Below are 17,521 nucleotides of genomic sequence, written 5' to 3' on the forward strand. Positions count from 1 at the left end.
GCATATAACCAAGTACTGGCAGAGCCCAGGCTCAAATCCAGATCCCTACAGCTCCTTATATCCTGTTTCAAGTTTATTCTACACATTGCTGACAAATCTGAATTTTTTTTTTTAAGGTTTATTTGAAGGAGGGAGGGGGAATCTCAAGCAGACTCTGTGCTGAGCATGCTGTGGGGCTCAACCCACAACCTGGAGATCATGACCCAAGCAGAAACCATAGGTCAGACACTCAACCAACTGAACCACGCAGGCACCCAGACAGATCTTTCTTTAAAAAGTCTTCAAATGGCATCTGGGTGGCTCAGTGGGTTAAGCCTCTGCCTTCAGCTCAGGTCATGATCTCAGGGTCCTGGGATCGAGCCCCACATAGGGCTCTCTGCTCGACGGGGAGCCTACTTCCCCTTCTCTCTCTGCCTCCCTATTTGTGATGTCTTTCTCTGTCAAATAAATAAAATCTTAAAAAAAAAGTCTTCAAATTATTCCCCCAAGTAGGAGAAAGTTCAAATCCCTTGGCCTTATCATTAAGGGTCTCAGAATCTAGATTAACTTCTCTCTCCAAATCTCTCACTCTCTTTGATTTCAACCACACCGGCCTTTTCATTTTCCCACCCATATCAGATCCTAGAAATAAACTTCGTTCCACACCCTTTATTTCCATCTACACAAAACCAGCCTTAGCCAATGGGTACTTATGTCTCCCCTAAACTCCTAAGCTGTAACAGTCTGATATGCATTAGAACTATGCTTTACTTTTATGCAATATATATATATATATATATATATATATATATATATGCCATCTTCTTGAGCTAATCAGGATGAATTCTTCACCTCTAGGATACTGCTTTCCACTATTTAGTCCCCATTAAATGTCTGGCTGATTTTCATTCTAGAGTGCTTCCTCACACCTGGAGCAAAGGGGTGCTAAAGAAGTTTAAAAAAAAAAAAGGAAATGGATATACAGATATTTATAACACATATGCACACATACATATTAGAGTTTCATGTAATTCCCCTTTCCAGATAAAGACAGAGTACAAGATACCAAAAAGGTATTTTTAAGTATAACTATATTAACTAGACATCAAAACAAGTTTTTTTTAATTTTTTTAAGATTTTAAGTAATCTCTACACCCAAAGTGGAGCTCCAACTTAGTAACATGAGTCACATGCTCCACCAAATGAGCCAGCCAGGCACCTCCATTAAAACAAGTTTAAATTCTAGGGGCGCGTGGGTGGCTCAGGCGGTTAAGCATCTGCCTTCAGCTCAGGTCATGATCCCGGGGTCCTGGGATCGAGTCCCGCATTGGGCTCCCTGCTGAGCGGGGAGCCTGCTTCCCCCTCTCCCGTTCCCCCTGCTTGTGTTCTCTCTCTGTGTCTCTCAAATAAATAAAATCTTTAAAAAAAAAAAAAAAAAAAAAAACAAGTTTAAATTCTAGAAGCACCTGGTTGGCTCAGTATAGCATATGACTCCTGATCCCACAGACATGAGCTTGAACTCCCAATTAAAAAAATAAAACAAGTTTAAATTCTATAATCAAGAGGTAGTCAATAGGTTAAAAACAAAAAGCCTGATAATAAAGCAGTCCTAAAAGAAAGTAAATACTTTCAGATTTACAGGGGAATGAATGTAAAGATTTTTTCCTTTTAGGTCAGGTAAGTTTTAGTAATACAAAGAATGCACTTTAAATATTACAATGCCAGGAAGTGAATATTGCTACTAATTTGCCATTCAAGACACAGAATCAGGACTCAGCTATGTAATTAAGAGAATATCTGATAGCTCACCTAGCACACTGAGATGTTTTGTTAAGAGTTCTGGTTTTCATGTTATATCACCCAGTCTACGGTGAAAATCAGAAGTATTACCAATAATCTTTAAACAGACTCTCAGTGATTGTAAGATACTACGTACCAGAAGCCTTGCTACATGCAAGTTTCATTAACAATTTAAAGAAGTTACCAATTGTCAGTCCTCGCTACTTCTATTCCAACTATGACCTCCATCTCATCAGGCACTGAAAAACTGACTACCCTCAATTCTGTAACCAGCTAATCTGAAAAGGTACCCCGCAAATTATGGTTATTCCTGCCCATTTCAGAATGGGAAAGAGTGATTAAAGCAATCATGCAAGGGCACCTCACTGGCACAGTGGGTAGGGCATGAGACTTACTCTCAGGGTGGATGACTTAAAAGTTTACTTTAATTTTTTAAAAATAAACTACTAAACTGTTGCGATTTTTTTCGTTAATTATTTTTATTAAAATATATTGTATTATTTGCCCCAGGCATACGGGTCTGTGAATCATCAGGCTTACACATTTCACAGCAGTCATCATAGCACATACCCTCCCCAATGTCCATAACTCAACCATCCTCTCCATACCCCTCCAACCTCCAGCAGCTCTGTTTGTTTTGTGAGATTAAGAGTCTCTTATGGTCTGTCTCCCGCCCGATCCCATCTTGTTTCATTATTCCCTTCTACCAAACTTTTTTAAAAAAGACGACAACATGCCAACCCACACAAAATAAAGAACACAGAATATAAAATGCACTATCCTCATGGCCCTCTTTAGGCGGTTCTCGAAAGTTTTAAAATTTCTATCATACTCAAGGTTCTGTGCTAAAAGTGAAGAAGGTGAGAGATACACATTAAAAAGAGACACCTCAGAAAGTTTACAATCCAACAGAGAAAAAGACAACATGAATACATAATTTCTCACATCAACTAAAACCTGTCAAAGGGATTAGAGCCCAGAGTTACAGAAAGCAGACAACCTTAAGATCCTTAAAAAACTAATTACTTTCTCCACGAGCCTACATTTTTCAAAGCATAGTATTTGTTTTGCAGAGGGGTTTTTTGGTTTAATTATCTAATAATATAAATTAACTGTAAAATGAGTTGCATGCTCACTGCATTCTCAATATTTAAACTCTTGTTCCCTAAACACGACGGGGAAGCAATTTCAGAGGTGATAAATCAAACAAAATTTCCCTTCCATTTCTTTTAGGAAAATTTAAGTCTTATAAAATTTACAAATTAAATACGATGCAAAAGGGTGCTGGGGCAGTTCAGTCGTTTAAGCATCTGCCGTTGGCTTGGGTTATGATCCCAGGGTCCTGGGATGGAGCCCAGAACTGGGCTCCCTGCTCAGCGGGAAATCTGCTTTTCCCTCTGCCTCTCCCATCTCCCCAAGGCCCCCCACTTGTGCATGTGTTCATGCTCTCTCTCAAATAAAATCTTTCAAAAAATAAATATGATGAAAAGTTTTAAACAGCATCTTAAGTCAAAATCAGAGAGACAAAGCCAGAAATTAATAACGCTAGAATGATCTCACTTAAGGTCTTCCAAAAATTTGCCACACATTGATTAAACACAGCTATAAATACCTGGCACTGCATCTCCTCGGTTCTGATTTTCAATCCAGCGGTAGAACTCTCTGTTTCTCCATTTACCATACCTGGCTCCACTGCCAATAAATCTAGTGTTCTCATCGTGTGGACAAAAAGATCCTTGTTTAATTTAAGGGCTGCCTCTAGCACCAAAATAGAATCAGAAGCTTGCTCTTTTAGCTACAAGAATTCAATAAAAGAATTATTAAAATACAGAAATCACAGAAAATTAACTAAAATATATTTACAGGATACTCAGTAGCTTGTTGTACTAAACTATTAAAAATTTTTTTTAACACAGGAGTGCAATTAGATCTGTTGAGATTGTTATCTTAAATTTTAAAAAATACAGTAAAAGTTCCTATTTTGAAATTAGAAAATATGAAGTGGAAAGATTTTTTTTTAAAAGAAAATTGGAAGAAAAATGCTTTAAAAGATTTGTTTCCACTGATTTATTCCAGAAATATTTGTATGCATCACTGACAGCCATTTAGTAGGCATTAGTAACAAAAATAAAATAATGCAGGTTTTTTTCTTCCACATTCAAAATACTACAGAACATGTTAATTTTATACAGATATAGATACAGAAGGTTTCTTATCTTCCCTGCGTATCTCTGGCACACTGTAGGTGTTAAAGAATTACAGAGATCACTTTTAAATTATGGTAACTCCCATATTTCTACTTTTATATTAACTAGATTTAAAAAGTAACTGCTACATCTTCCTGACTGTAGAAGTAATTTTAAAATGTAAGTAGTATGTGCTTATTATAGAATTCTGGGAAATATTAAATATAAAAATATCACTAAAGGAGTGATTTCTCTATTCTCAAGTATCATGACAATTCGACAAAAAATTGGTAAAGCACCACCATTAACACTGAAAAGCTATACAATTTACAATTATTACCAAACTATGTTCTAACAGTAAAAACCGAAATGTCATTGCTTCTAGGCCTTGCCAATCCTCATACACTTAAGGTTATAAGCAGCACATGAACATATTCTGCCATGCAACCCGGAAATATGAAAGTGTAACTGATGCCAATACTCACTACTTTCAAAATATTTTCTGTTAGCTCTTTCTCCTGTTGCATCTGATTCATACTAAAAGAGAAAATGATTGAAAAGAATCAAATGTTACTCAAAGGACTATAAAGTCTAAGCGTCAGAGCATTATTCAACATGAGCTGGAATTGAAATAAAAATGCTTTTAATGCTATTTCTTTTCATGCTTAAAGATAAATAAAAAAATAAAAACTCAGGCACCTGGGCAGTCAGTTGGTTAAGCATCCAACAACTTGATTTCTGTTCAAGTCATGATCTCAGGGTCCTGGGATCTGTCCCTGAGTCAAGCTCCGGGCTAAGCAGGGAGTCTGAAGAATCTCTCCCTCCGCCCCTACCCCCACCTACACACTCTAAAATTAACATATCTTTAAAAAAATTAAACAAAAAAACCCACAAAAGCTCAATTATGATGCTTATTTAACCATTATTTTCCCATGTGCTTTGTGTTTAAAAAAATAATAATTCTCAATTTAAAATTAAAACTTACTGGCAGCAAAAGCTCATTTATATCAAGTTAGAAACTATGCTCTCGAGCCCCAAATTTGGGTAAACTATCTAAATTTTAAGTATTAGGTTTAACACTCCACATACAGATAAATTCAGTAATTAATTTTCGGACTCCTTCAATTTTACATATTAAGACAATTTCTCCATGTACAGAACAAATACACCTTCACATAAATTTAATTATATGAAGAAATCTTAATACTCTGGAGCAGATGAGCTAACACCAAAGATGAAAGGCACGATTCACAAAGCGCCCTCTCCTACCATCTTTCTAGAGCTCTCTATCCTAGATGTCCAGAGCCCTACCTGATTCTCTTACCCTTCCAACTCCTTCAAACCTACCTGGATGCAAGCCTTCTGCCCTCTGGGTTCTACTCTACACCTTCTGTACCACGGGTTTTTAAATAAAAATTTGCAAGAAAAAAATTTTTTAACTCTGATGAAAAAAGTGCCAACAAAGGGTCATGTCTGCCAACTTACACACTTAACTGAGGAGGTCCAGGTTTTGCCTGTTTGACAGGAAAACTACTTTGAACAATTGTCCTAATTGCCCTGAAGACAAAAAAAAAGAAAATTTAATACATTATAAATGTCGTTTATTTTTTCAAGTACTCCTTAGAACATTTGTATTATAAATTATCCCAAGTTTTAATTCAGATAAAAATTTCATAAATCATCCACATTTTTATCAGAAAGCTCAACTATGCAGTCATCAATTTTCTCCACCATCAGACTCACAATTTACAAGATCCTCTGAGAGACCTCTAGGTTATAGGGGACCCTTAAAAGCATACCCGAGGGGCACTTGAGTGGCTTAGTCAGTTGAGTGTCTGCCTTTGGCTCACGCCATGATCTGGGCCAGGGTCTTGGAGTAGAACCCCAATTCAGGCTCCCTGCTCAGTGGGGAGTCTGTTTCTTCCTCTGCCTCCTCCCTACTCCCCAGCTTGTGCTCTCTCTGATAAATAAAAAAAAAATCTTAAAAAAAAAAAAAAGGGGGGGCATACCCTTGAAGGCCAGAGTGCAATTAAAAAGAGGCTGCCCAACACATTTTAGGTCTATGAAAAAATTTACCATCTGTTGTAGAGAAGGATAGCCATGGCAGTGGTTGGAGGTAAAGTGGCCAGATCCATGTCCACATGCTTTGTCCCAGGAGGAACTTTACTGATGCAGAGCAATTCATTTAGTAGCATATTCAATACTGGAACAGACAAACTTAAAAGAAAGAAGTAAAAGGTTAATGTCTGCATAAGAGGCATAAAATGCACAATTCAGTATTTTCACTGAACATAATTAAAATGCTAAAGGACTAAATCCACAGGGCTATTTTATTCACCTGTCTCAACAACTTACACAGAAATACTAAATTTCAAAATATTTTTTAAATCTCATTATGAAAACAATTTAAACATACACAAAACTAGTAAGAATGTAACGAACCAATATGTGCCATCATCTAGTTTCAAAACAATTATCAGCTGATGGCCTACCTGGTCTCATCTCTATTCCTACTTCCCTTCTTCCTATTACTATTGTGAAGCAAATTTTTAACATTAAATCATGTCTTCCTTAAGTGTTTCAGAACAGATCTCCAAAAAATTAATTGAATGGCGGGGGGGTGGGGGTGTCCCTGGCTGGCTTAGTTAGAAGAGCATGTGACTCCTGGTCTTGGGTTCATGAGTTTGAGCCCCACCTTGCATGCAGAGAGGACTTAAATAAAACTTTAAAAAATTAACATAGTCACAGTATTAATTTCACATCTAAAAAGTTTTCAGTTGCTTATCAAATATTCCATCAGTGTTCAATTTCCATCTGTATCATATACACCATACTTTCTTTGTACACATCACTACCTCTTGATACACCTCCAGCCTATTATCTTCCTCAGATTAAAGAATTCTTTCCTTTGGGGCGCCTGGGTGGCTCAGTGGGTTAAAGCCTCTGCCTTCGGCTCAGGTCATGATCCCAGGGTCCTGGGATCGAGCCCCACATCGGGCTCTCTGCTCAGCGGGGAGCCTGCTTCCTCCTCTCTCTCTGTCTGCCTCTCTGCCTACTTGTGATCTCTGCCTGTCAAATAAATAAATAAAATCTTAAAAAAAAAAAAAAAGAATCCTTTAATTCTAATGCTTGACGGCTGCAGAAGGTTGGTGAAAAAGTGTTTAAAGACTACCAATGAGAGCATAAACTAGTACAACGCTCTTGAAATGCAATCTGCAACTACACATCATGGGATTTAAAAACGTTTATACCACCTCAGTCAGCAATTTAATAATCTGTACTAAGGACATAACCAAAAATTCAGATAAAATTTAAGGACAAAGATATTTAAGGCTCTGATTTATTAGAGTGAAAATGTAGAAATAAACTAAGTATCAACGGAAGAACAGTTAATAAATTCTCCACATGATGGAATTATCTCCAAAAAAGCCAAAATGGGGAAATGTTCATGATATTGTTATTTGGGGAAAAAAAAGAAGGGACACTGGGGTGGCAGAGTCAGTTGGGCATCCGACTCTTGGTTTTCAGCTCAGGTCATGATCTCAGGGTTGTGGGATTTGGCTCAGAGCTCAGCGGGGAGTCTGCTTGAGATTCTCTCCCTCTCCACCCACGAATTCCCTCTCTAAAATACATAAATATACACACAAACACATATATTTTAAAGACTTTATTTATTCATTTGACAGAGAGCACAAGTAGGCAGAGTGGCAGAGGGAGAGGAAGAAGCAGGCTCTCCACTGAGCAAGGAGCCCAGTTTGGGGCTGGATCCTACAACTCTGGGATTATGACCTGAGCCAAAGGCAGCAACTTAACCAACTAAGCCACCCAGATGCCCCTAAAATAAATCTTTAAATAAATAATATATATATGTTTATATACATATATACATATATGTATATGTATATGGAGAGGGGTGCCTGGCTGGCTCAGTCAGCAGAACATCCAACTCTTAATCTTGGAGTCATAGAGTTTGAGCCCCATGTCGGGTATAAAAATTACTTTAAAAAAAATTGGGAGAAAAACAACTAAAGTTACACAAAAATGTTAGAAGTGCTTGTCTCCCCTCCACTATTATTTCCTTCCTAGTTTCTGAATTTTACAAAGTACTTTCTCTTTAAACTGTGAGAAAAAGGGGAGGAAAACAAATTGTTTTCTAAGCATAGCCTTGACAATACTTATTTGTTAAAATACAGGCATTGACTCTAAAATATTTTTAAGGGACGCCTGGGTGGCTCAGTTGGTTAAACGGCTGCCTTTGGCTCAGGTCATGATCCCAGCGTCTTGGGATGGAGTCCCGCATCCGGCTCCTTGCTCCGCAGGGAGCCTGCTTCTTCCTCTGACACTCTGTCTACCTGTGCTCTCTCTCTCTCTCTTTCTGACAAATAAATAAAATCTTAAAAAAATATATATATATTTTTAATAGTTTGGCAGCTAGTGACTGATTTATGACCAGTAAAAAATAACTGATTTATTTAACAGCAAATCATCTATATTACATAATAACTATCATTAATTTTCATTCATTTTCTTCAGATACATAAAAATAGACTGAAACATTTAAAACTGTTTAGGTGTGGGTTTTCCCTAGTCATCATATCAAGTAATAATGATAAACTAAGTCACTATGGGTAAGTCTATACTTCAAAAGGTGATTTAAATTCATCTAACATTCAAATATTTTATACCTTTTGAAAAAGAGTTGCGTATTTTACCAAGAAAATACAGAAAAATAATTTGTACTTTAAGGGCTGGTTATCATAAGCATACATAAGAAATAACCCAAAATATCTAAATAGTAGTTCAAAAATAGACTTCTTTTAAATACTGTATACCTTTTCTCTAATATGTCTAAATCCCACTTCAAATGTGCAGCAACTTTAAGAGCAAGTAGTTTTAAAATACGATTTCTCTTGTTATCAGGCGGAGGTTGCACCTGGTTTTGCTCATTCACTGAAGGTTTGGAAGCCTGTTCCAAAAACTGAACAATAAGTTGAACTGGCGCAGGATCTAGGATGCGAAAAAAAAAAAAATCTTAAAAGTTTTAATTATGAAGATGCAAATGGTTTCCCTGTACTGGTTTTTGGCCACAAAAAGAACCCCAACAGCTGTGTAGTTATAATAACTAAGGAATATGATTTCTAAGAAGTATGCTTGGGGATTACAGCGGAGAAAAAGGGCGGTAAGGAGAAAGTGCAGGAGACTGGGTGCAGAAGAAAACACCTGTAGAAAAAAAAAAAAAAAAGAAAAGAAAACACCTGTAGAGTAAGAACATAATGGTTATAGATTTCTAGATCAGCAAATAACAGATGTTAATTACAGGAAAGCCATGTCATCTTTAGAACTGTTTTAACAATTAGCCGACCTTCATCAAGTTACCTCTGTGCACCTGTTTCCATCAATGCAAAACAGAAGATACCTGAGATTATGAAGGCTGAATTAAATGAGATAACAGATGAGAAGCATTAAGCCTGGCACCCAGAAAGCACTCAGTAAGTGAATGAAAAGCAAAAAATTAAAATGTAATATGATACAGGCAGGAAAACTGCCCGAGTGAAACCATTAACTTCTGGCAGAGTTGTCTCTATAGTTAAGCTGATGTAGACTGAGCAAGTTACTTCTTTATGAACTTTAGGAGCAGAATACTATTCAAAAAACTTACCTTTTCATGCCAGTACCTCTTTCCAGACACACCTGGAGTTTCCCTCCTTCCCTAACAGCACTCATTAACTGGGATATTAATCCTGATCATCATTAAACAACCATGTTACAACTGTACAACATTTCCTACTCTTGGGAGATTTTCTCATTTTAATTCACAGCTCAACTGCAGAATATACAAATATATGGGTATATATATGTATGTATGTGTGTATATATGTACGTGTGTGTGTACAGCAATTTTTCGCCCGCTCCAAATTGATCACAGGCCGGCGTTCTGCAGGGGTGTGTCCGAGCCAGCCTCCCCAGCCCACGCAATCTTACACGACCATGTCGCAGATGCTAAAACCGCAAACAGTAAAAGGGCCAAGGGCGCGAGAGGCAGGAGGGCCTCGGTTTCGGGTTTTCAAGCCCTCCACGGCAGTGCCCCGGCTCTGGGATGCTGAATGCTTAGCAAGGGTGCCGGTCCACAACTCCACACGGGTTCACGCCTCCCGGGCCCGCAGCTTCGTGGCCGAGGAGATGCGGGTCCTGAGAGCCAGGCGGGCGGCGCCCGCGGCCGGGTCCCCGTCCCCTCGGGGTGCAGGCGCCGCGCTTACCCGGGCAGGGCTTGCGCAGATGTTTCTCCAACAGCGACTCCTCTAGCAGGAACTCGAACCAGCTGGTCTGCGGCGGGGTGCAGGGCCGGCTGGAGGTGGCCGCCTCCCGGTCCGCCGCCTCCGCGCTCATCCTGCCCCCGCCGCCGCTACCCCCAGGGACGCTTCCCGGCTCCAACCTGACACTCGGACGCGTGCCTCTGGCCTGTGATCTACGGAACCTCCCGCGGCGAAGCCACACTCAATACGTCCTGGAAACCCACACAACTCAAAATGGCGACACGGCCCAGCAGGAGCTGGGGAGCTTAAGCCCGCCTCCTTACGTCACCGCCGCGCCACCGGACCAATCGCTGTTCGACTTGTCGATATGGGGCGGGGCCAGCCCTTAGATCACGCCTCCTCCCCGGTCGCGGTGGAAGACTACTGGCAAAGAAGCTGGGTCGCAGGTGGGCTTTCTCCCTTCCTTGGGAGATTACCAGCAAGAAAATGGAACAGCCTCATCCAGGATTACAGCGGCCGTCAATGTCCTCAAAAGACAGCGAAGACTACGCGTGTAAACTGTGATCCAGGCAAATCTTGTCTTCGGTGCCTTCAATTTCCCCTTTTCCATTTCCTAGATTTCCTCCCACTTAGGTGCGCTCGGTGGAGGCGCCCTCCTGGCTTGGGCACTAGCGTCCCTGACCACCCTTCCCCGAAACATGACAGAATGATGCCCCACAGTGAGATCCAGCTTTTCTGTTACTTCTCAGGACTAGCTCTCAATATTTAGCGCTCAATTAATCCTTTTGATATCCCAGCTAGAGGTATTGTTAATCCCATTTTACATTTACCTCCATTCTGTAATGTGTTTTTTAATTAACAATTAAAATCTGGGAAAGTGTATTCATAGATCATGCACACGCTGTGTAAAGAGTGCAAACTCGTCTAGGTTAAGCTGTTTAACCTCTCTGAACTTTAGTTTCCATATTTGTACCTAATCTTAGGGTTGATAAGAGAATTCAAAGCAGAGCTTGAGATAACACAGGTAAGTTAGATAATCAGGTAAATGAGATAATGCAAGTGAGCTTTTAAAGATTTTATTTATGAAAGAGAGTACACAAGGAGGGGAAGGACAAAGCGGGAAGCAGCCTCCCCACTGAGCAGGGAGCCCCACAAGGGTCTCCATCCCAGGATGGATCATGCCCTGAGTCCAAGCAAGGCACAAGCTTAACCAACTAAGCCACCCTGGTGCCCCCAGTTAGGTTTTTTTAAGCAAGACCTGACATTTAGAACGTGCATGTTACCTGATCTCATATAGTGCTTTCTTTTTTGCGTATTATTTTCATACACGAGTCTAATTTTCTCCTATTAACAAACTCATTATACACCTTTTAACCAATGAAGAAACTGAGGTTCCAGAGTTATTTGCCCAAGATTTCCCAACAAAGAAGGGGCTGAGCCATGACTTTGGTGAACTTTCAGCTGGATCCAGGCTGGTTCCAACATGGGATAAGCAAGGATAAGATCAGTTGCTTATGGTCTTTTCCAGAATGAAGAAGATAGGCATTCGTAAGTTTTAAGAAAAATAAATGGAAGTCATTCCTTCATAAGTGAAAGTGAATCAAAACAAATACTTCAGTGGCAATCCTTGCCCTTTTCTTTTCTTCCTGCCCAATCCTCTTTCTGGGCTCTGTGCTGCTTCTCCTCTTTCATTTTAGTATTCCCTGGGGTCCCATTCCTTGTCCTCTTCTCACTGTAAAAACCATCACTGGGTCACTACCCCCCAAATAGTGCAATTCTATTCCAGGCTCTAAAGAAATCATTCATATATTAGACTAATAAAACCATGAGGACTAAATTAATAAAATACAAGCAGGGAGATTAAACAGTCATTTTCATGGAAAATTTGGCGTGTTTTACTCACCAGCTAGGCATAAAAAGGTGAGGGGAGAAAGGACAGATCCCATATTCCTGACTCCATTGATAATGGTAGCTGACCTGTCTCTCCATCCTTTATCAGTATAGTGAATAGCTAAGAGAAAGTTTGAAATTCATGTTGAAAATGTTTGATTATGCACCTCCCGTTAGGTGTCAGAATGGAAATGTCCAGAGGGTGCTAACTTTTGGACACGTGATTTGTATGCAGAAAAAAAAAATTTAATAATAGTAGCCAATGCTCATTTGTGAACTCACTGTGGCGCAGATTTAAGCACACGGATTCATGCATTGTTTTAGTCCATTCAGGCTGCTAAACAAGATGCCATGAACTGCGGGGCGCCTGGCGGGCTCAGTCGTTAAGCTGCTGCTTTCAGCCCAGGTCATGACCCTAGGGTTCCTGGGATAGAGCCCTGCATCTGGCTCCCCCTTCATCGGGAAGCCTGCTTCTCCTCTCCCACTCCCCCTGCTTCTGTTCCCTCTCTCACTGTGTCTCTCTCTGTCAAATAAATAAAATCTTAAAAAATAAAAAAAATTAAAAATTAAACATAAATAAAAAGATATCATAAACTGAAGGCCTTTTAAACAACAGAAATGTGTTTCTCATGGTTCTGGAGGCTCAGAGTCCAAGATCAGGTGCTACATGGTTGCATTCTAGTAACAGCTCTTGGGGGGGGGGGGGCAGACTGCCAACTTCTCATTGTCTCCTCAACCAACAAAGCAGAAAGGAGGCCAATTCTTTCCTAAGGACATTAATCCTATCCAAGAAGTCTCCACCATTATGAACTCCTCTAATCCTAATTATTTCCCAAAGGTCCTGCCTACTAATACCATCAGGTTAGGTGGTAGAGTTTCAACATTTCAACATCTAAATCGGATGAGCACAAACATTCAATCCATAACATGCATATTATCTCATTCAAGCCCTATGAGGTGGGTTTCACCATTATCTTCATTTTCAGGTGTTAAAACAGGCACAGAGAAATTTTAAAAACAGCTATTAAGTGCCAGATGCTAAGCATGAGTTTAAGCAGCATGATGGCAGAGATTAAAATCTTACCCTATGCACTATGTGTCTCTTTAATAAGAAAGGACCAAACAAAACAAAACAGTCCAATAGAAAACTGGGCTGTCAAGAAAATGCAATCTACAAAAGAAGATATTTGAATCCAAGTTAAACATTGAAGAAAATATTAGGCTCAATAAACAATGAGCAGAGTTTGAAAAGTACAATCAACATGATTGCAGATTCCAAATTGTAACTAACCTTTAAAAAAAAAAACACTTTCTTGAGTTTTGGTGTAGTATCAAAGAAAAAAATCCACAATTATCTGAAAAGACTTAAAATACTCCTTTTTCTTTTTCTTTTCTTTAAGCTCTGAACCCAACATGGGTCTTGAATTTACATGTTATACCAACAAAGACAGCAAAAGCACCCCAAAATACTCCTTTTTTCAACTACATATCTATGTGAAGCTGGATTTTCTTCATATATTTTTACCAAAAGGATGTATAGTATTCGAAAACAGAAGCAGATATGAGAACCCACTGTCTTCTGTTAGTTATACATGAAAGAGATTTGCAAGAATATAAAACAAAGCCATCTCCTTATCAGAGTTTTAAATGAAAATAAGTCATTTCGCATAAAAATTACATCAACATATAACAGGCTTGTGATTTGTATTATTTTTATTTATTTATTTTAATTACAATTAACATACACATACAGTGTTATATTAGTTTCAGGTATACAATGTAGTGATTCAACAGATTTTTAAAATTTAATTTAATTTTTAGTTTTTTTGGTTAAGATTTTAATTTGTTTGACAGAGAGAGACACAGCGAGAGGAAACACAAGCTGGGGAGTGGGAGAGGGAGAAGCAGGCTCCCCAATCCCCCAGCAGGGAGCCCCATGCAGGGCTGGATCCCAGGACCCCCGGATCACTACCCCAGCAGAAGGCAGACAGATGCTTAACGACTGCCCAGATTTTTATTTTTATTTTTAAACGAGTTTAGTATCCCCAGCTCCACTGGGCCACTCCACCATTTTAGATTGTGTGGATTTCTAGAATGTTCTAAGCCCAGCCTTGTTGCCTGGATTCATGAGGTTTTTAATTAAATATTTTTGTTAATTTCTCAGTTTTAATTTTTAATATGGTAAATATCAATAAACATAAATAGCAAATAAAGACCTTATTTATCACTTTTGAACCAGGCAGAGTATTTTATTTATTTATATATTATATATAAAATACACATGTTTATATATATTATATATCATATATTTATATATATTTATATGTTATTTATGCACAGAACTGTGCAGAGTTTTTTTTTTTTAAGATTTATTTATTTATTTATTTATTTGACAGACAGAGATCACAAGTAGGCAGAGAGGCAGGCAGAGAGAGAGAGGAGGAAGCAGGCTCCCTGCAGAGCAGAAAGCCCAATCTGGGGCTCGATTCCAGGACCCCGAGATCATGACCTGAGTCCAAGGCAGAGGCTTTAACCCACTGAGCCACTTAGGCACCCCTGTGTAGAGTATTTTACACACGCCATCTCAGTTAAGCCTCAACAACCCCACAATAAATAGGTACCATTTGCAGTATTATGCCCATCTTATAGATGAGAAACCTGACTCTCAGGGGAGTTAAGTGACTTGCCCGGTATCACATAACCTAGTTAGTAGAAAATAGGGAGTTGAGTCTGCTTTATCTGATCCCAGAGCCCAAACTCACCACTCCATCAAGAAGATACCTTGCTGTTGATTTTTTAGTTTGCTTTTTATTTTTTATTTTTTTTTAAAGATTTTATTTATTTATTTGTCAGAGAGAGAGAGGGAGAGAGAGCGAGCACAGGCAGACAGAATGGCAGGCAGAGGCAGAGGGAGAAGCAGGTTCCCTGATGAGCAAGGAGCCCAATGCGGGACTCGATCCCAGGACGCTGGGATCATGACCCGAGCCGAAGGCAGCTGCTTAACCAACTGAGCCACCCAGGCGTCCCTAGTTTGCTTTTTAAATAGTGATAAACCTACAAAAAAGGTTGCAAGAATCATATAAAGAACTTTTTTTTTTAAAAAAGATTTTATTTATTTGCCAGAGACAGAGAGAGAGAGTACACACAAGCAGGCAGAGAGGCAGGCAAAGGCAGCGAGAGAAGCAGGCTCCCTGCCGAGCAAGGAGCCCGATGTGGGACTCGATCCCAGGACCCTGGGATCATAACCTGAGCCGAAGGCAGAGGCTTTAACCCACTGAGCCACCCAGGCGTCCCAGAACTTTTTTTTTTTTTAAAGATTTTATTTATTTGAGAGAAAGAGAGAGTGAATGAGCAGCGAGAAGGGCAGAGGGAGAGGGAGAAGCAGCCTCCCCCCTGAGCAGGGAGCCTGACTCAGGGCTCCATCCCAGGACCTTGAGGATCATGACCTGAGCTGAAGGCAGTCACTCAACGGACTGAGCCATCCAGGTGTCCCCATATAAAGAACTCTTACAACCACTTCACCCAGATGTCTCTATTGTTAATACTTTACCGCATTTCCTCCATCGCCCTCTCTCTCCAACTCTCTATGTATCATTCGGCTTCTTTAGACGCCAATAGGGTGACCAACTCATCCGAGTATGGCCAGGCCCCAGCACCTCCCTATTCCCCTTCTGGGCAAACCCTAACCTCAGGCATGAAACAGCATGCCCATGCAACAGCACCACCTCACTTTGCTTCCAGTTGTTTGGGTGCTGGCAGCTGTCATCTCTACTTGGAGAAAGTAGATGGGAAGTGAAAGGAAGATGGGAAGAGAAGATTGTAGTTAATTCATCAAGTGGCCTGAAAGATGCCAGAGTGCTAAACTTTAGAATGAGGGAAAAACACAAATTAGGTGATTCCAGATTTAATAATATCATAAGAATAAGTGAAATTCTAGCGAACATTTTTACAATGGTGATATTTAATTAACAGAACATCTTGCAAGGGTCATATGCTGTGTATTTGCAACAATTATTCAAGCTACAGTGGAAAAAATGCAAAGAAGTATTATTACTGTTTTTTAAGATTTTAAAGATTTTATTTATTTATTTATTTATTTGAGAGAGAGAGAGAGAGAGAGAGAGACCAGGAGGAGAAGCAGAGGGGGAAGGATAAGGGGAAAGAATCTCAAGCGGACTCAGAGCGGAGCACGGAGCCCAAGGTGAGGCTGGATCCCACGATCCCGAGATCAGGACCTGAGCCGAAACCGACAAGAGTCAGATGCTCAACCAACTGAGCAACCCGGGAGCCTCAAGATATTATTACTGTTTTTCTATTTAAAGATTTTATTTATTTATTTGACAGAGAGATAGTGAGAGAGGGACCACAAGCAGGGAGAGTGGGAGACGGAGAAGCAGGCTTCCTGCAGAGCAGGGAACATGACCTGGAGCTTGATCCCAGGACTCGGATCATGACCTGAGCCCAAGGCAGATGCTTAATGACTGAGCCACCCAGGAGCCCCAAGGTGTTTTTTTTTTTGTTTTGTTTTAAGATTTTATTTATTTATTTGACAGAGAGAGAGATCACAAATAGGCAGACAGGCAGGCAGAGAAGAGAGAGGAGGAAGCAGGCTCCCCGCTGAGCAGAGAGCCCAATGCGGGGCTTGATCCCAGGACCCTGAGATCATGACCTGAGCTGAAGGCAGAGGCTTTAACCCACTGAGCTACCCAGGCACCCCTGTTTTGTTTTGTTTTTTAAGTAAATTCATTACTATTCAATTATGAATAGATAATTTAAAACTTTTTTCAGTAAGTATTTTAGGAGTGAGGTCCCTGGCAGCCTCAGTCCATGGAGCATGTGACTTTTGATCTCTGGGTTGTGAGTTCCAGCCCCAAGCTGGGCATAGAGCTTACTTAAAATAATAATAATTATTATTATAATTATTATATTAAAATATTAATAAAATAAAATAGTAATATTTCAATTAATAAATTAGTAAAATAATTAATAAATTAATAAAATATTAATGAAATAAAAAGAATAGATAATTATTTATTTGTAATTATTAATAATAAATATTATTATTACAAACAATGGCGGGGGTAAGTACTATATTGATGTTACACTGCCATCTTGTGGCCATGGCCGGTAGTGTCCATATCTACCAGTTGGAAGAAGGACTATGACATGAGGCTTATGATTTGAAGTTACCTATTCTTTACATAAGCTATCCAGCTACATCTAAATGAATCACATCTTCACAGGGAATTCCAAAAACAGATCTTTCAGGACTCCTGGGTGGCTCAGTCGGTTGAGCGTCTGCCTTTGGCTCAGGTCATGATACCAGGGTCCTGGGATCGAGTTCCACATCTGGCTTCTCGCTCAGTGGGAGCCTGCTTCTCCCTCTACCTCCCTCACCCTCTCCCTGCTGCT

General features: G+C 39.7%; 1 protein-coding gene across 1 annotated transcript in view; it reads right to left on the bottom strand.

Moving 5' to 3' along the window:
* Window positions 1-10,497, bottom strand: part of INTS8 (integrator complex subunit 8) — a 51,515-nt gene extending 41,018 nt beyond the window's left edge. Inside the window, exons 1-6 of the mRNA XM_047724238.1 lie at window positions 10,223-10,497; window positions 8,798-8,972; window positions 6,042-6,182; window positions 5,451-5,522; window positions 4,451-4,502; window positions 3,392-3,574 (exon numbers count right to left, since the gene is read on the bottom strand). Coding sequence (XP_047580194.1) covers window positions 3,392-3,574; window positions 4,451-4,502; window positions 5,451-5,522; window positions 6,042-6,182; window positions 8,798-8,972; window positions 10,223-10,352 — 753 coding nt within the window. The 5' untranslated portion in view covers window positions 10,353-10,497. The remainder of the gene's footprint in view (window positions 1-3,391; window positions 3,575-4,450; window positions 4,503-5,450; window positions 5,523-6,041; window positions 6,183-8,797; window positions 8,973-10,222) is intronic.
* Window positions 10,498-17,521: the final 7,024 nt, after the last annotated feature.

This window comes from Lutra lutra, chromosome 4 (assembly GCF_902655055.1).
Source record: "Lutra lutra chromosome 4, mLutLut1.2, whole genome shotgun sequence".
NCBI classification, from domain to species: Eukaryota; Metazoa; Chordata; class Mammalia; order Carnivora; family Mustelidae; genus Lutra; species Lutra lutra.